Genomic DNA, 22,831 nt, shown 5'->3' on the forward strand with positions numbered 1-22,831 from the left:
AAAATATTTTTCTTAAAGTTTCCTTCATTATTTAAAAGATTATAATAAAAATAATGCCATTTCTACAAGATGTTAGACCAAAGACCACTAATATATGGTAGTTCATCTCTTCGTAATAAGGATAATTCTTATGGTATATTAAAGAACTAAAATGGTATCCTTTCACAAGGATTTCTAAATGAGATTGGAGTTTTAAAAAATGATTAATTTATTTCCAGAATTTATTACTTTATAAAAGTCTCGTGTTCTAGGTATAAGGTATTCTATTATAACTTACCTAAGATATCCCTTAATAAGTCCTTTCAGGACGTACAAATAATAATTTTCTCAAGACCCATACCTACTGAGAGGTACTTCTCCTAGCCATATTAGTGGGTCATTATTGTCTAGGTCCCTGGCGTAAAATTTGACGGTCCGTATTTATTTTCCCTCGGGTGGCTATGGTGGTAATTGCTAGGAAAACACGACCTGCCGACAGAAATCAATGGCGGGGGCCGAGATTAATGATAACTGCTTGCCTCAGACACACGCTCCTGCAACATTCCATTTGGCAGGATATCGAGGCGGTGGCAGGAACAGCACACGGAGGAGCAGCTATGGCTATGGCGGGACAGAGGAGGACCCTTCAGAGCGAAGGAGACTTCTTTGAGTGGCGCCGCCTTCGTTAGCTGCAAATTATTTACAAGTGCAGGCAAAACAAAGACAAGCTCTGTGAACAACCTAACATGCAACATGCAACGGCAACTCCACTCGGCACTTGCCACTCGCCGCCGCTCCACTCGAATGCGATCCAAATGCGGATGCTGTTTGTCCCTCCATGTTGGACTGCAAGCTCCCGAAGAGTCGTTCCGAGGATGTGTGTCAAGTTGCGGGGGGGAGTCGTCCTTCCTGATACACACAGGACATTAGAGCAGGAGGAGAGTCGGAGGCCGCGAGGAGTGCCAAGCTGCCCCTTTCAGCTGCCTCGCGCCGGCGCCTAAAAGCGGGCTGAACTTTTTTTTTAATATCGGCCAGCATCGGCATCTCGGCTGCGATATGATGAAGTGATGGGGCGGCTCGGCAGCTGTCGAACCCGCTGGGGCGCTGTTGGCCAGTTTTTAGAACAGCATCTCGGGTCCTCGGGCCTCGGCGATTCGAGTCGAGTCGAATCGAGTCGAGTTGCGGAGGACTCGGGCTCGTGCGTTCCTGGCCTGGCTATAAATGTTTTGTTTTTCTGCAGTTTGTTGTTAGTGCTGAACGGCAGTGAACGGGCAGCGTTTGTTGGTTGGTTGGTCTCTCGCACACACACGAGGATCCAGGAGTTTGGCCTGGCCAGGACTCACTCGCTTCAGCTTCCTTTTCGCTCGCCTTCCCAAATTGTATCTTTGTATCTTCGCCTAGTTTGCCTCTGCGCTTCCCAGTGTGTGTGAGTGTGCCAGTGTCTGACTCGGGGCTAAAAATAGCGCCCAAAACAAGTGCCAAGTGACCAGGACTCCCCCACCCCCTCTTCGAGGGGCTCGAGACAATCACAAAAGACAACAACGGAAAGTGCAAAAACCTTAGTTTAGTTAAGACAACCACAAAATAAAAACCCAAACAGAGGATCCAGATACCACAAACTACAAGAAGGACAGCAACCTACGAATTTCCCAACAAAAACTTAAAACTAAAACTTAAAAAATAAAAGGAAAAAAACCCAACAGGTGTTTCAGCTTTAACTTTTTTCACAAAAACGAGAACCAACAAAATAATTAAATCTATCAGGAGCAATTAGTAGTTGTCCATAATTGATGAGGAGAACTTTCATTTGGTGCGTGTCGACTTATTCGGATTCTTATTAGGATTTGTATCTGTGTCTGCTTGACTCCTGCGAGTGTGTGTGCCTGCTTGTGAGTGTGTGTGGGTGCGTGAGGACTAGTGTGTATGTGTGTGATTGCTCGGCTCGGCGCACGTGCAACGAAAGATGGTTGAGGAGTTCCTGGAGAAGTTGCCCGAAATCGACACACGCTACGAGGTGAGTCCTCCCAACAGCAAAGCTTTAAACTATAAAATACAGAGAACAAAAATTTGACTGGGAATTAATACTTTTTTTCTCTGATTATTTTGGAAGATGATCTTATAATATACAAGTCTGTCTCTATAATTTGTAACTCTAAAAGAAGTCATTGTTTAAAATTATATACTTTCTTCAAGTGTGGCATTTCTAAGTAGATCTGGTTTCTTTAAAAAGTCAATGATTAAAGATTTATGAAAAAAACTAATAACAGGTAGCTTTACCATACTTTGTACATTATTTTGGTTTTTTCTAATATTTTATATAAATTTATTCTATATTTTAAAATAGACTTTTGTAAACTATTGAATCCCTAAGTCTTTAAAGTAATTAATATAGTCTTTTTCTAAGAAGGAATAACTCGATCTAACTCTTATAAACCTCTATCATTTGTATATATTTTTTGTTAGGCAAAACTCTAAACTTTTATAGATTTTATCAGATGTTTTTGAATGTATAGAATCCAAACTTTAGACATTTTCCTTCGTGTAGGCCCTGGCAATGTGCTCCATTTCCCATTGTTGTGCTGTGTTCCTTTATTTTTTAATCACATTGCTCGGCTGTTTACCGAGGCTTTGTTTTGTGCCCCCACAGTTGCCGTAGCCGTTGCCGGTGCTGCTGATGGTGTTTCTGGGCCTTCTGGTGTTTCTGCTGCACTGCCACAGCAAATATCCAACGGCGGCTTTTGTTTTTTAGCCCAGGCACCTGCCCAGCATCCTGCCAGTGCTTCCCGGCCGCCATTCAAACCAGTCCTCCAAGCATCCTCCCCCTTACGCAGCCTGCTGTTTGTTTTGGCGTTCAAATTACATTTCCCTACATGAATTCGCATTACACTGAGTGTACAGCTGAGCCGTGGATTCAGTTGCTTTCGTTTCGTTTCCGTTCCGCCGTTTGCGGCCCGGATATTTAATCAGTTTGCAGCCGTCTGTGTTGAGTGCTGCAGTTACACACTGCACTTAGCCCGAGCCCTAGCCGAGGCTTCTTGGCATTTCGCATTTGTTTTACGGCGAATATTTGGCTTAAAGCTTCCCCAGGTGGAGGCCGGCTCAGCGGCCGGCCCTCCTAAGGCCGCTCAGCCAGGCATTAGCCCAGATAGAGACGGAGATCCAGATTCGGGTTCTTTGTCTCCGAGCTCTCAGCAAATATTTGACTTGCCTTTGGCTTAACATGGCTTTGGCCTAAGTGTCACCTGGGTCGACGACCACCGCAATCTGATGTGAGTGCCTGATGAGCTGAGGATAGTTTTCTATCATCTGTCGTTTAAATATTTAGAGTCCCAGCTCATAAAGGAGCTTAAAATGCAAGCTGACTATAGACATGCCAGATAGGCTTCTACACAATAGCACACGATGACAATAGTTTCTAAACCGCATACTAAAGACTAGATTTAGTAGTAAAAACTAGACAGATTTTTGATAATAATTATAGTTGCACTTTTTGGAGAAGAGCTACTTAAGCTCTAGAAGCCTCCAGTCCGGAATGAGAAGTAGTTAGCCTACACTTTTAAACAAGTGCCCAAATCGATTAAGTTTTAAACCGGCCCTGGCCCAAACTTTGGCTCACAAGCGATCCTGGGACACCCCTTGAAAGTTTCCCATTACACCACTTAGTTGTTCCGGCCAGGACGTTAGGGCCATGCACGCGATTCCGGAGAGCCAGAGGCAAGACCCGGCCCACACCAAGCCAAATGCCCGGCGGATGGCTCAGTCAACAACTTGAAAGGCAATTAGCGCACTTCTCGCTCAAGCTCGGCTGGGCGGGGTTGGGTTAGGGTCATCTGGGCCAAATGCGAGTCATGGCCAACAGTTTAGCGAGCACATTAACTTTATTAGCGCGATACAATTGGGTAAACAGTGCACCATATATACAAGTAGTATGTGCTCGTATAGCACACTCGTATGGCCCGAGTGTATCAACAGTGTGTAGATAATTATGCGGCACATTGGGAACAATGGCGGCCGAGCCCTTCTAAGCCTTTTATGTCCCACAAACGGGGCCCAGACAAAGCCTCAGAAAACTAATAAACAACAGGCCGCTTTCGCCCTCGAAAGCCACTATTCGGCGGATGTGTGCTTGTGGGTGAAACGCAATCGCGATCAATAAAAATTAATTATTCAATATACATGTATGTATGGCAAAGTACAGGCCATCAACTTTCGCTGGCACTAATCCCGCCAATGGCTTATTTATGGTCGACCTACACCCCCATAAACTTAGTTTACACTTCCAGAAAAATATTTGATATTCCAGGGTATATCAGGGCGATGATTGTTTAAGGTATAATGAGTCTATAGTAGTCTTTATAGATATGCATCTTGTAGGTAAGGTTACGATAGAGCTTCCTTTATAAAAGTTAAAGTAACCTTTAATGTAGAGTTGTCCAAAATTTCTCTCTGTGTACAAGTGCGTGTGGGTATCCTGCGAGGTCCTCTTTTTGTGCGCGACTTACAGCTGCGGTTGTTGCGTTGTCCTCGTCGCGGTCGCGTTCTCGCTACAAAATAACCGTTAATTTGCATGACAAAGTAGCAGCCAGGAGGCAGGCAGTGGCCCAAAGGGTGTCAGTAGGCGGAAGGACCAACAGAGGGCGGGAAGAGCAGCGGCACCATCGGACAAGTAAATGGAAATGTTAAAATTTACACTGGAAAGTCAAACAAAATGAAAAATTCCGACAACCAGAGGCTCGACCAGCGGCAGCGAATAAAAAATTCAATTCGAGCCGGACAATGAAACTCATCCGCTTTCGTCCTTCGCGGCTCAATTGCATTTAATTAAATCTGAGCCGCAGGATTGACAATTTACGGAATCGAAATCGAGGCATCAGGAGGGCAAAAGTTCTCCCAGCATATGTACACGAAATCGGGGATCAGAACTCAGGAAGGTGGAATGTGGAATGTGGCGACAACTTCTTATCGAAACTTGGAAAGCTCATTTGGGTTACCAGGGCTTACCACGAGATTTATGCAAATTGCACACAAGCCATGGGAACTTTGAGGAATAAACTTAATTTTTGGTTACCATTTCAGTGACTGGCATAACTTTCATGGAGACACATTAGTTGAAATGGTTTTCCGATGGCTTTTTAATTGATTCTATCGGGCTGTATATCCTGCCCCCTCCTTTCCACAATTTTAAATTGGTTTTGTCTCTTGAAAAAATGGCATAATTATGAATATATATTCATTTGCTTTCCATTTCATGTTTTCACATATTTTCAGTAATGCAAATTGCACACAAATTCCACCTTTTTATGAGGATGTTGTACGGCTTTAAGCGAAACTGCATTGAAATTTAAACAGTTTTTGTTTACCCATATTTATCCGCATTCAGGGAAAGCGTCATTCTGTATTCTATTCAGGTTTTGTTTATTTGCAAACAAAAAGCAATTTCGGCTACATTTTAATTGAAGCCCAAACCTGTCGCTCCGGCATTTGCCCACCTGCCCACACACACAGAACACACAAACACACACGAGCACCTGTTCAAAAGCCACTTCAGAGTTTAGAGTGTGTCCGTTATCCGGCGACTGTGCACACAGAACACTCACGGACTCAGTCACTGTACGGGCATCCACATCCGCTCCTCCGCCCATGGCCCATGGCCCATGCCTCATGGCAAATATCTGGCAGACAGCCAGGCAGGCAGATCGAGGAACTCACATGGCAACGACATCGTTGAAAGTTTGTCACATTTTGCAGGCAAAACATTTTCAATATGCAAAGGCCGTTAATATGCCAGCCTCTACGTACATAAAAAGGGAGCGAGTGGCAGAAGAGTCAGTGGGTCCGCATAGAAGTCAAGCCTCGGTATGCTATTAAATTGCTTCTGTTTCAGGGATTGAGGGAAGCACATGGCGTATGCGTAATATGCTGCATAATGCGTGTTTAGATCAAAATTGAATTGCGCATTTTCCATGTCGAATACGTGACGTGCTCAGCCGCCAAATATCAGCTTCTCACATTTTCTCTGCATTGTCCAAATGGCACTGGGGTTTCCCCATTTTCGTCCTGAATTTCTGACTGAGCACATTTTGCCAACAGCCCTCTCCCCCCCGGGAACATCGTTTGTTTACCGAGATTTCTTTTTTAATCTTTTTCTGATTTTATTTTGGCCATCAATCACACTATTATTTGCTGAAATAAATTATAAACTTCATCTCGGGCAGAGCACAGACCATGATAGAATAGAACGGACTGCAGTTTATTGAGATAAATGAAATTTAATATTTATTTTTCTCGAATTTAGTTCATTGCCATTGTTTGCTCTTCCCCCCAAAGCTAGCTCTGTATTTCATTCCCATGGAAATAATACCCATTTTCGTTTCCTTTTGATTCGAGTGCATTCAGAGCCACTCACACAAAAAATTCCACCAGCTAATCCGACGAGCAGCCCACTAACCGGCGGATCAAATGCGTTTATTACCACGCTAATCCTATAAAATTCATTAATAAATGTCGACGAGCGAGCCGAGCATAATCCATTTTACTCAATCCCCTGCCCATCCCCAAAGGGATACACTCCGCTGGCTGCACACAATACAGATACATATATCCCGGGGAATATATCATGGCTGGCTGGGCAGCATCTGCTCCATGCTCCCAGCATCCAGCTCCCAGCTTCGAGCTGATGCTTCTGATGCTCCGGCTGGATGGTCTGGCCCGTGCAGCTGGAACCACTCAAAGTGGCTAGCGGGCCATCGCAAAAACAGGGAAAAATGAAGCTGGAAAAACCGCATGGCATAAAGAAAATGCCTTTGTTGGCACTTCAACAAAAGTGAAACGGGGGCCAGAAGGGCATGTTTGCAAAAACCCAATTTATCTAGTTCATTTTTGTGAAAAACCGCCACAGAGGGAATCGTACAGACAATTAAAATTGTAAAAAAAATCTATGGAAAGTGCCACACGATATGCACAGCAGGATATTTTTAGAAAATAAATGAGGTTATAGGAAGTATTTCCATAGGAAGTAAATTATGTTCAAAAATGTTTGTGTTTAAGTTTTATTATTTTTATATTATTTGAATAAAAAGTTGTAGAATAAAATCCTACTAAATTGGAATGAACTGATGTCCATTAGATATAGTTCCTTGACTTTTAATTTTTATTTAAACATATTTTTCTCTGTACCACCGATAACCTGGTACGTGTACTGAATATTTGTAATTTTTTTTTGTGACTTCTCTAATTAGTTGGCCGAAACACTGCATTCAGTATTTCCTTTCCACATTTTTTCCGTTTGTTAGCTTGCAGCATGTTGAAATGAGAAACCATAACTTATGCCGATAAACAGACGGCAAACATATTGCCGCCTGCCGCCGGGGCGGATGATTGATGACAGCTTTTGCATTCCGAGTATTTGTACATTTGGTGTGTGTGTGTTTTGTGTCCTTTGCAGGATATTGTGCCCATGGAACAAGTGAGCTCGATGGTCTCCAATGGTGGCGGCAGCGTAACCATGCAGCGCGACGATGAGTACAGGAATCGGATCATGAAAAGTAAGTGTGTCAGCCAGCAGTAGCAGGCATTGAAGTATCCGAAAAACAGAGCCCCCTCCCAACCGAAAACCTGGATCCCACCAACCACTCCCCCACCTCCCCCGTGGTCCTTGTTCAAAGAGGTAGCACAGCTGGTAGGAGGACTATCCCTGACCTACTGGCTTTGCAGTTGACACACTTAGTTTAATCCTAGCCAACAAACATGCCTACACAGCTCCCAACCAGTTTACTCCCCTCTACCTCCAACCTCTCCCTACCAGCCTACCAGCAGGGGCAAATAAATAGCGTTTCACATTTCTCTTAACCGTTTTGCATCCTCCTCGGCTGCCACGCCCCCGTCGCCCGGCCCGTTTTTGCATGTCACACACGCTGCGGCATGGCTGCGCCTTACTCTTAGCCTAGATTTAAGCCAAGCATAGATGCAATCGTCATTTTAACTCGCCACACACCACACCACACCACAGCCACACATTTGTGTAATTTGTAAATTTGTCAACTAACCGGTTTCTTTCCTTTAAATTATATATTAAACGTAAACTCATTTCATGATGCTTGCCCAACAAATTCGACGAATTTGGAACGCTCTCTATCTCTGTACAAATTTGCATATCAAAAACCGAAAAAAAACGCAAAAACCAAAATCAAAAAATCAAAAAAAATCGAAAAAACAAAAACCGCATCATCAAAATCCAACTAACTAACCAACCAACCAAAATCAACCAACCAAACGCTTCTCTTTTACATCTCTCCATCTGTAGTACGTAGACTTGGTGAGTCCAACTTAATATTAAATAATAATTAGTTTCATTTGGTTTGTATATACTTCCATAAAACATATATAGTATATTGTGCACACGAGTTGTGCGGCCGGTAAGTGTAAGTACGATTTGATTTTCAATTGAGATAGTTTGGCCGAAAATTAAGTCTTGAGTGCATAAATGAAATATTTACAAGAGCATGATTGCTCTCAAGTGTTCAACAGGGCGTATGAGCAATGCACTTCATCTCTATGGTCTTGTTCGTGTGTGGGTGTGTGTGTTAGTGTGCATCAGTGCGTGTATGGGTGCTTGTGTGAAACGCATTAGCATTTCATTTACATTCGCATTCACATTCGCAGCCGAGCAGCCAAGCATTCCAAGGAAATGGTCACAGGGGGCGTATACTTAATATCTGCTAAATATGTATAAACAGCAGCATCGGCCTCTGTGGCGGCCTGTGTGGTGGAATCAGCCCGAAAGGGCTCTCAGCTGAAAGACAACTTCATTTGAGAGACCCGGCCTCGAGACCCATAAACCATAATGCTGACCTCCGCTGTAAATTACTGGTCAGCAAAGGCAGCCCCATCCAGCAAAGCCGGGAAAAGGGACAGGGCATTTTTCATCATTAGTTAATTTGGGTCCCCAGTTGTCCGGCCCACCATTCCTCCATTCTTCTACCCTTTGCTAATATTCGACCCACAAAATTTAGCATAAACTTGGCATTTAGCAAGCAACTGACAGCGGGCGAACGAAAACAAAAGTAAGCAACAAATCATTTGCAGGCCAATGACAAAGGCGGTACGGAATAAAAGAAATTAAAAATGCTTGGCTGGGCGCAGCATCCTTCGTTTACTTTTTGCTTTTTTTCTAAGCTAGACAGGCCCCTGGGAATTGCCTGCCAAGAAATGCAATGAATCGGGTAGAAAGGACTCGCAGTTCAATGTACTGGGTCCTCGGTTATGGCTGCTGCAGCCAAAGATGAGAAAATCGCCTTAGACTTGAACACAAACATAGCTGCTATATATGGCAAATATTTTATGTCTTTCGTTGGAAAACTTTGCACAGGCTTTTTCACTTTGATGCACTGATAAAATTTTTGACTTAATTATAATTCAAATATTAAGATTGAATAAGTATAATAATTTTTAAGAAAAACATTCTTGAACTTCAAAAGAAAATAAAAAAAGAGTACCCATATTTAAATACTTTTTACATTCTTGGAATTATTATTCGCTCTCTGCATTTGGGGCCAAAGTTTTTCGCAACTCGGTTCGGTTATGAGTTTTTCCTCCAGCCCCAGTCTACAGAGAATATAATAAAATAAATGTCTGAGCATTTTTCCCATCGCCCGGATTCAAATGATACGTTTGAAGCATACTTGATGCGCACAGATTTTTCACAACTTTTACGGCGGATGCTTGTCGTTTTTTGGCCAAGTCGATTTCGGTAGAGTAAGGATATTGTCCATCGATCCGGTCCCCAAGGATACTGAGTCAGGCGGAAGCAAGGCATTTAAATGCTAGAAATTGAGAATTGAATAGTTTGCAAACAATTGCCAAAAGCTTTTCTGGCAAAAAGTTTAAGCAAGGGGGAGCGGATTAGCCCGATTTCCCGAATCAGAGGCCAACTTTTGAAATCCCATTAATTAGGGCTCCGACGGGGGAAAGAGCAATGTTAAATAGCCCGTCTGTTTAGCTGCCATTAAAGCACAATAATAGGCTCTGACAACACCACTCCATCAAGCGTTCTCACTTGGGCCGTCGTCCAGCTCTGCAGCCGGCTCTGGCAGTTGGCCAAGAAGTGACAATATGGCCGGCAGACAAAGGCAAGTCAGCCCCAGAAAATGACGCATTTGGGTGCAAGTGCCTCGTGTGGCCTCATGCGGAAGTTGTTAATTTGACGCACAAAAGGCAAATGGCGATAGAACTGGCACAAGTGCCACATCACCCAAGGAGTCTCCTTCAGGCGGTTGGAGCTTGGATGTCGGAGGATCGTGGTGCAACAGGACGAACATGCAATATGTGAGCTGGTAATTACCAGCACGACTGACGGCCATTACAAAGTGCTCTTTGCAGCTTTGGATGCTTTCCAGACGCAGTTGTTTTAAAGCACCTTCTCGCTTTACTTGTTGCGAGGACTAGTTTATAGTTTTGTTTATGTTGTTGGCTCACCCCCGGCTAAGCAAACACACCTAACCAATTAGTCTAATTTATATCAATTCAAAGACCAGTTTTTGCTCATTAGCCAAGCTTGAAATGGAAAATGTAATTACCCTCCTCGGGCAGTTAGAGGTAGACAGGCAACTGAAGCTCCTTGGCTCAAAAGACTAAAAAGTACAGGGAGGAAAACAAAAAAATTGTGCAATTTTGTAATGCTTATTTTGTATATAAAGGATAAAACAAGTAAGGCTATTTATATATATTTTTAAATGGGATGAGTTGGCATTAGTTTAAAGTTTGGGCTTATTATTTGTATTATTTATTAAATCTACAGTCTTGTTTTCATTATTCAGATAATATCTTCTTTCAGTGTCTTGCATTATTTACCATTTCCGGGCTCGGTGCACCCTTGTTGTCCTTTAATTCATCGGATGCATTAGTTCGGCCTCTTCGAAGGCGAATGAAAACTACCGCCTTTAAAATATTTACAATTCGATTTGACAAGCACAAAGATAACGAGCCAACAGTTGTTGCGGACTCTGGCATTAAATATTCAGGCTTATGCAAGCATGTAAATGCCAAACGAGAATCGGCGCCCAGCTGGCCGAGGAGTCCTTGCGTGACTTTCACTCCTGCCAGCCAGCCCACGGGAGCAACCGGTTGAAAGCCGTTGAGCCTGTCGGTCTTGCCTGTGTTGTGGCCTGGTCTAAGAACATGCTAAAATGGCCTACTTACTGGCCCGAAGAGTGGCAGAGCACTGAGGAGTGCCAGCGGGGGGCATTACCCACACAGATGCGACAGTTGACAACGCGGTCGAGTCGACTCGAGTCGTCTTGACTCGTCTTGACTTGACTGATGCAGAGGCAGGAGCGGCGGCCAAATGAACACTGCCATAATGTAGGCGGCTTTATGGCTGAATTTTTTACAAAAGGCGAGCTTCGGTTGCAGTTTCACAGAGAAAAAGGTTGGGCAGTTTTCAAGAGTAAAAGTTAAACATCTAGTTACTCTCCATTTAAGTCTAAAGGTCAAGGAATTATTAATAGCTTTATTAAAGTATAAGCATCTATTTATTTTCGATATTGCCTTCTTTATGGATGTAATTATCATTCAAATATCATTAGTACTATTAGTGAATCAATTTTTTTAAGTGCATCTTCCATATTATACATTTTTGGGCCTCATCTACGATAAACTAGTTCGAGGTTGCCATCCACAAAGAAGACTCCGCATCAAAGCCATCTTGCAACTGTTCATCGTTACATTTGGCATCGTATCCGGCAGTTCACATCCTGCATCCTTGAGCTGAATACGTTACCGGAAAGCGAACAGTAATTTCCCCAACTATTAACTTGTCCACTGTCAATGGCAATTAGCATAAATTGCGGCCCACTCCCGGGTCCCATGTCATTATTTTGCCACCGCCAATTGTGAGCCAACAGAACGCAAGCAGGGAGCCCGGCAAAGGGTACACCCTCGATAAACACAAATAAATTAAAAACCATTGGCTGGGCCAGTTCAGTTGGACTTGGACTATAAACTACGCCGGACCCATTTGCAGACCTCAGCCCGAGCCAGAGGCACGTTGCATGCCCCGGAGCGTGTTGTTATTAAATTAGTTTTTCGTGTTTTTCCGCACGCTCCGTGTTCGGTGCCCTGAGAGTGCTCCCGGCTGGTTTTCCGGGTTGTGTGGACTGTGGACTCCAGATTACGGACTTCGATTCCTCGGCCATGAGTCCTCAAGGCAGCAGCGGCAGCGGGAACGCCTTTTTACGTACGGTTCACTTGACAATCGTCCTCGTACCACTCATTGTTGATGTTGTGGCTTTGCCTTTGTGGTTGTCCTAATTTTTAAAGGGGGGCGGAACAGTCGGAACAGTGAGGGGGAAACTCTGGTTGCCGGAAAACTTTGTGCCCGAAAAGTTTTTAATAGACTTCTTGGTCGAGCGCTGTTTAAAGTGCAAATTAAATAAACGCAACGGGACAGAAACTCGACCGAAAGTTGGCCCGAAACATACATAAATGCAGCCATTCAGAAACTTGTGCCTGCAGGACTTTTGTGAGAACACAACTAGTGGCAATTAGCAAGTGGCATACAGAGACCACCTGAGCAAGTGGCATACTGAATCCCCCACAAGTGACATCGAAAAAGGCTCCAAGATATCGGACCGCACCGACAGTCTGTGGCAGACGACTGCCACCAGCATGCAACAGCCACCTCAGCGGCATGCCCGACCCGCACCACAGCACCAGCATCAGCACCACCAATACCAGCACCAGCACCACAGCCAGCTGCCTCTGCACCACCAAAGCCACCACCAAGCACTGCGCACCAACGGACGGCACACGATGCTGGGCAGCAACCACAGCAGTCAGCGCGAGGCGAGTGTCTCGCCCCGCCGTGTGGCACTCGACACCACCGCCTCGGGCTCCACTAGCGGTTTTGGATTCAGTCGAGGTAAGCCACCGACTCTGAATCCACGATACTAGCTTTCTTTTAAAGTGGGGGTCGTATTAGGTGCTTAATTACATTTTTTTTTAATAAAAAGAAGTGAATAAAAATAAAGTGATAGTATGTTTCAATTTTGAAAACCAAAGTATAAATTTAAAAATTAATATAAAATAGTTAAACATATTTCATTCTATTTAAAAATATATTTGACAGTGTTAAATTACAATAAAATGTAGAAAACATAAAGAAACCCATAGAAAACTGCTTAAGGCTGGAAGAAGGATATAAGACGGTCTTATAACTATTATATCACTCATACGCACCGTTGATTTAATGCTTTTAGTACTTTTATTAATTTTATTTGATATATTTGAATTATTAAGAACACTATTATCCATATTAAAAAATATTCATTTAAGCTAAACCCAAAACCTCAAAACTTCGACATTGAAGAACTTCTTATATAAGCCTTTTGCTCATCAATTACTTCATTCCCCAATAAAATAAAGATTAAAAACTATTTAAATGAAATATAACAATCAGGCTTAGATTATGGCTCAGATTATGGCTCAGGCTCGGTACGAATTAATGTCAGTTCCGACTTCCGGGGAAATTATCTAAATGCATCCAGTTGCACCCACATAATTCCTACCATTATTTATAGTCCCAGTGAGGCATCTTTAGGTTGATTCTGGCTTTTAATTAAATCCTCCAACCGAGCTGGGATGACATTTTTCCGGCAGAAAGGAAAATGGAAAGGAAACCCAGTGAGGAGCTGCCTGGTTGGGAACCACTCGACAAAAATATGTTCGAAAAATTGCCGAGGCGTGTTCGGGAGCGACAAGTGGAAATGGAGGAGTGCAGTGGACAGGGGCGGTGTGATGCTGAATTCAAGTGGGTGGGCGTGGCATGTGCATGGGCGCACTTCCGCCCCACATCCCCACATGGAGACCCACATCCGTCCGCCATAATTAAGTTTTACCAGGGAAAACCCTAACCCCTCCAGACCACTCGACCACATGGTTCGCATCGCTAGCCCCTGCTGCACTTTAATTGATTTCCAAGTTGGTCACGTTATCAGCTTTTGGCTGTTTGCAGCTGTCCCAGCACCACCACTCCACCTACGCCACCACCACCTTTTTATCCATTCGGGCCAACTCTTCCGCAGGCCCCACCCATAAATTCTTTATCCGTTTTTGCGTGTGGCCCGTCCTTGTGACCCAACAACTGCATTGTTTATCCTTGCTCGCACTTTGATCGCGCTGTGTTCAGCTCAGTTCTGTTCTGTTCGGCTCTGTCCTGCTCTGGCCAAACAATGTGGGCTTTAATTAATTCTCGGAGCGGTTAGCTCAGCAGTAGCTGACATCAGCAGAGGCCACCGCGTGTCGCCACACTGTGGCAAAAACAAAAGCGCGTTTGGCATTATAAATGCACATTTTCAAGTGTTTAATGGAATTACAAATGCATATTGGAATTTGATAAATAAAACTTGTTCTCTGGTGGCAGGATTTTCATAAACACAATATTTACAATTTTATTTGGCTACTGGGATTTAGTTTTAATAACAAAGTTAGAAACCAAATCCCGAAAACCCATTCAAACCTTTCCAAAAGTAATTTTTTTATGTGCATATAATTCTAAAAAAGTTTCATAAAAAAGGGACCTTTTAAAATTATTAATTATGACTCAAAACCGGGTAACTCGCTGTGCTTATCGAAATCAGCATGTAAACAGGCGGTAATGACTGGAAAGTGGAGCAAAAGGCTCCTTTGGGTTAAGGAACTGCATTAAAAACGTGGCCCAGCTCCCTTTCATGATTAAATTCAATGTGCAAAGTGGAACCACCGCTGCCGCTACCAAAAAGCAAAAAAAATCAATTATAATAAAGTGCTGCATGACGTTGGCCCCGCAGAGCATATGTCTATATAATAAACTTTATGTGAACGCTTAATATGCTGGGCACAGCGAACAGGACGACGAATCCGAGAATACAGACACCCATATAGAAGGCGACATCAATATTTCATGCCTCGCCGGGACAGAGCTGCGACATTATCGGGAGAGAGCCTGGAAAAAGCAACCAAAAAGATACTTGGCAGTCACCAAAAATAAACCAAAGAATGAAAGGAAACGGCCGGAGGAAAAATGAGCAAACCGCCAGCTAAAAGGGAAAAATGGCAAAAAAAAAAATGTAAAGAAAACAAGAATCAGAGATTCAATTGAAAAGATTCAACTATATGATACCCGGTACTATATGATAGAAGCTATTTGTACTACTTCAGGGTGACTTTACCCTCCTTTCCTAAAATTATATATATAAAAAAAAACTAAATCTATTTCAATTAAATTGATTAAGTCTATATAATATTTAGTCTAAAATAATTTATAAACTAGTAAGCTTTTAGTTTGGTAACCATTTCATTATTGTTTGCTGGCACCTATAGTTTGTCTTACATTTTTAACATAGAAACAAAACAAATAATTCAGGTTCGGATTATACAATATTTACTCACATGTGTCAATAAAAGCACTTGAACATTTTTATGAAAACACAACATACCCTTTCATGTCACCAGCAGCGAGCAGAACAAGGGAAAAGGACGAAATGTCCGACACTCGGCGGGCGACAGCGAAATCGACATCGAGGCTCGGCGCCGCTTGGCATTCATTCATCGTGGGGTTGTGGGCCAAAGAGGGAACCATAGTGCGATTCACCATTGATAAAGTCAGGCCAGGAAGCAAGAGCAACAAAAGCATGAAAAGCAACAAAAGCAAAGGCAGGGGACCCTGAACTGAACCAGCGTTGAATTATTGGCAAGCATTTGGTCGGGCAGTTTTTCATTTCGCTTTTCATTTTATTGCCAGGGAATGCGAATGCGTCGTCAATGTGTGGTTATGAATTATTGATTGGGTGATAGTCCTGCCTGACAGTCGGTCTACTTAGCAAGTCGCCTGCCAGAGATGAATATCCCAAACTAATGAAGGCCATTGATTGGGGAGCTTAAAGTTTGCTGCAAATTAGCATGATGGCTTCAGAGAGAGAAATAATTGTTTGAGTTTTTTGGTTAAATAGAAAAAGAGCTTAAAGGTTGTGTATTCTATCATTTAACGTTATCTTTATTAATAAAAACATAACCTATATTATTAAAGGACAACATCTTCCAACTATATAATTATTTAAAACTAATAACCTTTATTTACATGTCATGTACATGTACATGCCTTTTAAATATTTTCTCTAATAGTTTGCAGGTTTCTATAAGTAGTTGTTTATAAAAATCTAAAAAATCTATTTTTAAGAATCTTTTGTGCCTTTATTCACTATTTCCTAGTGTACACCAAAAAGTATCTACCATTGCCTGAGGTACTTTTTACCAAAAGTTTCAGCAACTTTAACGCGAACGTTGAGCGGGAGAGGCCATATCGGGGGAGGAAACGCGACTCGGGGCCCAATCAGTTTCATAAACCAAACTGGCATATTTCATTCAGCTCCCCGTTCGGGCCTCCTGCCTGGCCATTCATATTTTATGAGCGAAAAGGGAACAGCCAGCCGATCGGCCATAATAAGGCTAACGAATATATGGCTACGGAGCTCTGGTCTTCAGTAAGTCTCTTGCCAAATTGATTCCGAGCTCCAGAGTGAAACAAAAACGCACCATGCCACAGTGTGGGCCTGTTAGCTGGAAGTTGCAACAAGCCGCAGATACAACGCACTACTAGTTGTACTTGTGGCAATGTTCGAGCAAACTTTGCTTAACTTTTGGTCCTTGTAATAGAGAGGCCAGCGGGCCAAACAAACAAAGCTCCGGCTTCTGGCTCGGCTTCGGCATGTTTGTTCGGTTGAGTTTGTCGGAAAAGGGAAACTTTCACTGCGCGACAGGGACAGTGACCTCATATGACAATAATTCGACGCATTTGTGTCACAAACACCCCCTCCCACAGACTCGCCCGGCTTCCCGGCCGGAAAAGCGCAAACGTCAACAATTGTGTGAGTAAGGGCTGCGGCGGGCGAGGGGCGGAAACACGGAGGGGACGAGATAAGGACAGCCGTCTCCGGCATCTGACCCCTTGCCGCAGGCCTCGGCAATTGTAGGGGCCATTGTGTTAGCCGCCTGCCACCATCCGCCCCCTTTCTGCACGTGGTGCTACACTTCCGTTTGCAGTTAAGTGCGACATATTTGCCTGGCTAATTTCGCACACACAGGCCCGCAGGACTTTCGGTTCAAAGTCCTGGGCCAGGGATGTGCACGAAAAGCAGACTACAGACTACCGATTAAAAATTCAAGGAAGTCGGGTTAAAGACTTGTATGTAAATAAATTAGAAGACAAATATTAAAACCAAGGAAGTCTATTTTTGTGTTAAGGATGTCCTGAAATATCCTAGTGCCACCCCTAACTGGAGGCCGCAAAAAAAAGTCGTTGGCCTGCCTGTGACATCATTCGCTCGTCTTCGCTTCGCAATTCTGTCAGGATTCTGCACAAAAATCCTTTTTGCCCCTCGGCCCGGCAAGGACAAATCGTGTTTATGGTTTTTGCGGCTTTGTCTTTCGGCCGAGCCATCTCCGGCCTGTCGATAGGCAAAATGGTATCCCTCTGTTTTTATGTTTGTCTATAAAAACTGCGTATGGCAAAATAAAAGCTTGGGGCGGACCCCGGCCGGGCCGGGCCTCACTTAACTGGCATCCGGTTGTGGTTAGGCAGTCTTGTCTTGTCTTCGGCACAATGGCTGCTACGAAATTCTCTTTGAATGTTTCAGTCAAGCTTCTAAAAATGGAAGTGGTTAAGCAATTTTCTCCTACGATATTCCGTTTGAGAAGTCTGATTTATTTCTTCTTTATTTCCATGCAGTTGCCATTTGCGTCAGCAAGCCAAATAATAAAATGAGTTAGACTAAAAGGAGATAGTAATCAATTAATATTTACTCACAAGAATGATATTTAACCTTTAATATAAGGCCAGGTCTCTCGAGGATTCTCTTTATTTGGGCAAACACAATCTGGTGCTAAATTACGGCACGTGTGGCAGCCGGATAATCACATGGGGTGCCAGGCCACTCCGATTGCTTCGCAATAAAGCACCTAGACTCGGGGCTCGAGTGCCCCATTTGTCTCTGAATGGGAATTTATGGCAATACCCAAATCAATCGGTATATTAATCAAGCAGCCGAGATTAATTAGCTGGCCTGCCAGTAATCCAGTACGTATAGGTATAGGTTCGCTTCAAAGTTGAGAGCTCCTTTGTGGAGTGTTGTGAATGAATGTCAAACATAATGACACTCATACGCACTGTGGTGCGACAGCTGACACGGCATATCGGATGCCCGCTACTTGCTGCGTCCTGTGCCTCGGGGACTGCCACCATTCGCCATTCTATTCATCCTTTTTTATACACTCTGAGAAACAGAATTAGGTCTTGATTGAAATTTAAATAAAGATTTAAGTTTAAAATTGAAACTCAAGACTTGTCTGTCTTAAATTTCAAAATTTTAGAGATGGCTCATCAAGCAAACATCCTCAATAATATCAGAATAAACCCCCTTTATCTGACTTGTTTGGGCTGAGATTTTTTCCACCTGTATCTCCAATTCACCCCCGACTTGATTTCGTGGTGCTTAATGAAGCGTAAACGGTAATTGACAGCTCAAAGCAAAGCTCAGGAGCTGCATGTGACCTAAAATATGCGACAGTTCGACAGGCTTTGCAGGTGGGTTCATTAGAAATTCGCAACCAAGCGTGGCAGGGCAGTCAGGATGTGTTTGTGTTTGGGCACCAGAATGGAGGATGGAGGATGGGGAATGGAGAACGGAGAATAGAGGATGCTGCCTGGCAGCCGGGTGCTCATATCATTCCATGCCAGTTAACAAACACAGAAAGCACTCCAGTCTGACTACAATGGCTCGTCGAACGGGAAGTGTGGTATGCGGCCAGGTGTGTGGCATGGCAGTGGCATCAACAGCGTCGAAGGTGTCATAAATTAGGTTTGTCACCTGTACACACACGAGAGCTCGGCTCTGGAGGGGAACTCAGCAGGTCCTTTCGAATTTAGAACCTTTCTCCGGCGAACTAAAAATAGAAACTCTCTCCGTCTCTGTTGCGCATTTCCCCTTCCGGAAAATGTGGAAAGCTCCGCGGAAGGGAAAGCTTCGTTCCTGAAGTTCAAGCCGGGACCCAATGTTTCGGGGAGTGCGCAAGGTCAGTGCAAGCTGGAAAAGGTGAAAGCTGCCAGGGGCATGATTGCAACTCGGGACGGGATTCTCTTAGTTGCTGCTGTCGCTGCTGCTGGCGTTGCAAGTCGGTGAGCCTGCAACCTGCAACATAGAGCGAAAGCTCTTTGATCGTCGCTCGTTAAATGCCCGACACTAAACACTGATGATAACAAAGTTGTGGGCCCTCTCACTGCCGAGCTTTAGCTGGCAAGTATATAAAGGATGCTCGCTGCTGGCGCACTTTCAGTTGGATTCTGAGCGAGGCACCAGCAGCAACAGCAGCAGCTAAGACGAGGAGCTAGAACAGGAATAGGAACAGGAGCAGTGGCAGCGACAGCGGCAGCGGCAGAACCAGGAGCTGGAAAAGGATAACCGAAGGAAAACTAGCTCACCGCAAAGTGAGAACTGTATACATGTGCTAGTGTGTGTGTGTTAGTGAGAAGAAGAAAAAAAGAAAGAAAAAGTAGCCAGTGCGATGGCCAGTAGACTAGCCTAGTGTGTTCAAATGCAAGACTGACCAAACCAAGCAAAACCAAACCAATCCAAACCAAGCCGAGCCGAGCCAAGTCGAGCTGAAAAAAAGGGACTAACATCCTTAAGGAACCCAATCTGATTGACCAGGAGCAGCCAGGAACAGCCGCCGCACTGGCGTCGTTTTGTGAGCGCGGCTTGATGCCCGACTCGATGATGGACATGGAGCATCGGGACCACCAGCTGCACCGCCAGCAGCCGTCGCACCACCAGCCGGGCCGCCTCTCGGCCAGCACCAGCACATTTGCACCACCGGCCCCGGCGGGGAGTCCCTCGGCGGCGGCCAGCGATCACAGGGAACGGGAACGGGACCACCACCTGCATCACCATCAGACGAATGCAGCTTCCTCGCCACTGCCCGTGACTGCATCCATACAGCTGCACCAGCAGCAGCAGCCGCCACCACAGCAGCAGCAGCAGCAGCTGCCGCAGTTGCAGCAACCACAGTTGCGCGAAAGGGAACACCACCACCAACACCAACAGCAACACCAGCAGCCGCAGCAGCAGCAGCAGCAACCACAGTCACTGCCACCACAACAACTGCCCCACAGCCATCATGCGTTGATGCAACAATCGCAGCAGCAGCAGGCCATCCACCGAGCCGAGGCGCGAAGAGGTGAGGTTGCACATTACCGAGTTTCTACTGTTTGCTGGCTGAACTTGTTGCTTGGTCTCCAAAGATCGGAGCCGTATTCATTAGCCTTAGGATAGACTAGCTAGCCTAGGCCTCTGTACATAGCCGTGTTAGCCGTACTGATGTACTGATGCTGTTCATACTATTTTGAATGATGTTTTTTTATATCCACCGTGTAAATGTGTATTACTTAGCTGAGCCCTGGCCGTTGGCCATCTCATATGCATGCTAATCGCTTCATTAGGCCCGACAAAGGGAGTCTGGAGAAGTGTTGAGGCCAACAGCCTTTCCTTGCGCATTTCCCATGCAAAATTCAATCAGAAATTACTTTAACTCAGACTCGTATAACAACAGCAACACCAGGACCATCAGCAACAGCAATACCAACACCAACAACAACAAGCTGACCCATTTTCCGAGCAAAGCTTTTTGCCAGGGGCTGGCTCTGACGTATGCGTTGATGTGGTGCGGGGACTGGCGGGAACGGGGGCCAAGTGGGCGCTTGGTTGGGGCGGTTGAGTGGGTGAGTGGGTGGGGGCGGAGTGTTGAACAGAACGAGTCCAAGAGAGAGAGCAGTTGGATAGCCGTTGGCTGGTCATTAAAAAATTATGACCACACATTGTTCGCCGAGATTGTACATTAAGGTAAATTCAGCACTTTTTTCGGGGCCAGCACTAGAGGAATAACAAAAATAATATGACCCGCAGTCGAAATGGGGGGCAAATAGCCACTGTTTACAGAGCTCTTCTCAAATATTTATTTGTAATCAATTGCCAGATATTTAACTAAAAATTTGCAGCGCAAAATTAAACCTATTTGTTCAGAGTGTGGTGTCTGAAACAACACAGAAATGTGTATACAGTTTTTTTTAATACAGTGCGTATACGTAATATACAGGTTTTTAAATGTAAAAGGAGATAAGGAGCATATCTGTTTATATATTTATGTTAAGATTATAAAATATAATAGCCCTTAGGAATTTTATAGTCTTATCAAAAATTTAAGTTAGAATAAACCCTTTCCTGCGTTAGCTTATCTGAATCCTTATTAAGTTACATAGAAGATATGTATAACTACTAAAAAAAAAAAGTATTTTAGCAACCTCCTTTCTTAATTTCATAATAATTACTATTATTAAAAATAGACAGTGCAGAAATCAATTACAATCCATTTAAAAGCCATCTTAAGTAGCTGTGATTAACGTTTGAAGCCCACCCATTTACCTAATTACCTTTTGAAAGAAAATATCCTTTTTTGAAATGTCCTTCGAATTGGCCTGTCTCCTTTTTTAAAAACATTTTTTTGGAAAATCAATTTAGGGATAAATCTATTAGGACTGCGGTCACCAGCCTCAGGCGTTACACACAAATCCAGAAAGCCTTTCATCTCCTACGCCTGGCACTGGCATTCAAATCGCAATTATTTCGAAATCAATTTCAATAAAAGTTTTCTGCGATGCGGTGGCAGGTGGAAGGAGAAAGGAGACTGGAGCAAGGAGAAAGGAGAAAGCGAAGGGGGAAAGGTGGAAATGGATGGCTCGAATGTTTGGCAGCTTGTTGGCTTAGCCAGCCGGTCGCTTTTCTCCGCAGATTCGCCCATCAAAGTTTTCCTTTTTCCAGTGTCGCTTTTCATGTTTTGTCTGTGAGTGTGCCAGAGTATTTGGATGTATGGGTGTTTTGGCGTTTGGTGTATGGGTGGGTGTGTGTGTATGCGTTCTGGGCGGGTGGATGAGAGCTCGTTAAAAACACTTTGCTGACGTCGCCGTTGCTGGGTGTTGGCATTGTGGCAACTTTTCAATGAACTGTAATTGAAACTGAAATGCAAACTGTGCCGCTAATTGCCAGCAGCTGCAGCTGGGATACCAGAAACTGGAAACCAAAAACCGACAGCCAGCAACCAGAAGGCAAACAAACGGCAACAGCCATCGTAGCAGCGAGTAAACAGCATTTAAATGTGTGGCATGAATAATTTATGATTTTCCTTCGGTTGTAGTTAGTTTCAGTTTCGTAGTTTGTTCAAGCATGCAATTAACCCTGAGCCTAAACAACAAATTAACGCAAAAAAGAATAATGAAACTACAAAAACTAGAACACTGCATGTGTGGCATGGAACAGTCAATTCTGGGACGATCAGGACCCTAACAACCAACACCAAAGTTTATCCCAGCAACCCACACGAATTGGCTAGCTGCTGATTGACCCGAAAAGCATTCCCCGATTAATTTCTCTCTTGTTATTCGATTTATCGTATTCTTGCAGATACACAAGCAAAACATTCACATGGATTTCTCTATTGTAAGTCGCACCAATTTGGAAAAACCCGAACCAAAACACCAAATAAAATACCCCCATACATTCTCCAGTCAAAATCGCATCCGATTCAAAAAGAAACCAATACAGTCACACATTCTGCTAATTATTATTAATATTTTCTTAATGTATTACGAATAAAGTGAATATTTGCCAAGATATATAATTTTAATATGCACAATATACTCCTCGTTTGCTTGAATTTCGATTGTAGTGGCCCGTACATTTTTTGCGGCGGGCCCGACTAAGTATGCTACAGATTT

At 43.9% G+C, this 22,831-nt stretch overlaps 1 protein-coding gene across 7 annotated transcripts in view; it reads left to right on the forward strand.

The window, feature by feature from the left end:
* LOC108132618 (band 7 protein AGAP004871) overlaps positions 1-22,831 on the forward strand; it is a 37,115-nt gene that overhangs the window by 558 nt on the left and 13,726 nt on the right. The window contains exons 2-6 of one of the 7 annotated variants that reach the window (XM_070280480.1): positions 7,424-7,523; positions 8,282-8,293; positions 10,417-10,428; positions 12,590-12,895; positions 22,518-22,553. In XM_070280480.1, coding sequence (XP_070136581.1) covers positions 7,424-7,523; positions 8,282-8,293; positions 10,417-10,428; positions 12,590-12,895; positions 22,518-22,553 — 466 coding nt within the window. Of the gene's footprint in view, positions 1-1,839; positions 1,994-7,423; positions 7,536-8,281; positions 8,294-10,416; positions 10,429-12,081; positions 12,212-12,589; positions 12,896-19,323; positions 20,242-22,517; positions 22,554-22,831 lie in introns of those variants that run through there. The other 6 variants (XM_017252064.3, XM_070280481.1, XM_070280479.1 and 3 more) reach the window with 6 other exon arrangements.

This window comes from Drosophila bipectinata, chromosome 3L, assembly GCF_030179905.1.
Source record: "Drosophila bipectinata strain 14024-0381.07 chromosome 3L, DbipHiC1v2, whole genome shotgun sequence".
In the NCBI taxonomy this organism is placed as follows: Eukaryota; Metazoa; Arthropoda; class Insecta; order Diptera; family Drosophilidae; genus Drosophila; species Drosophila bipectinata.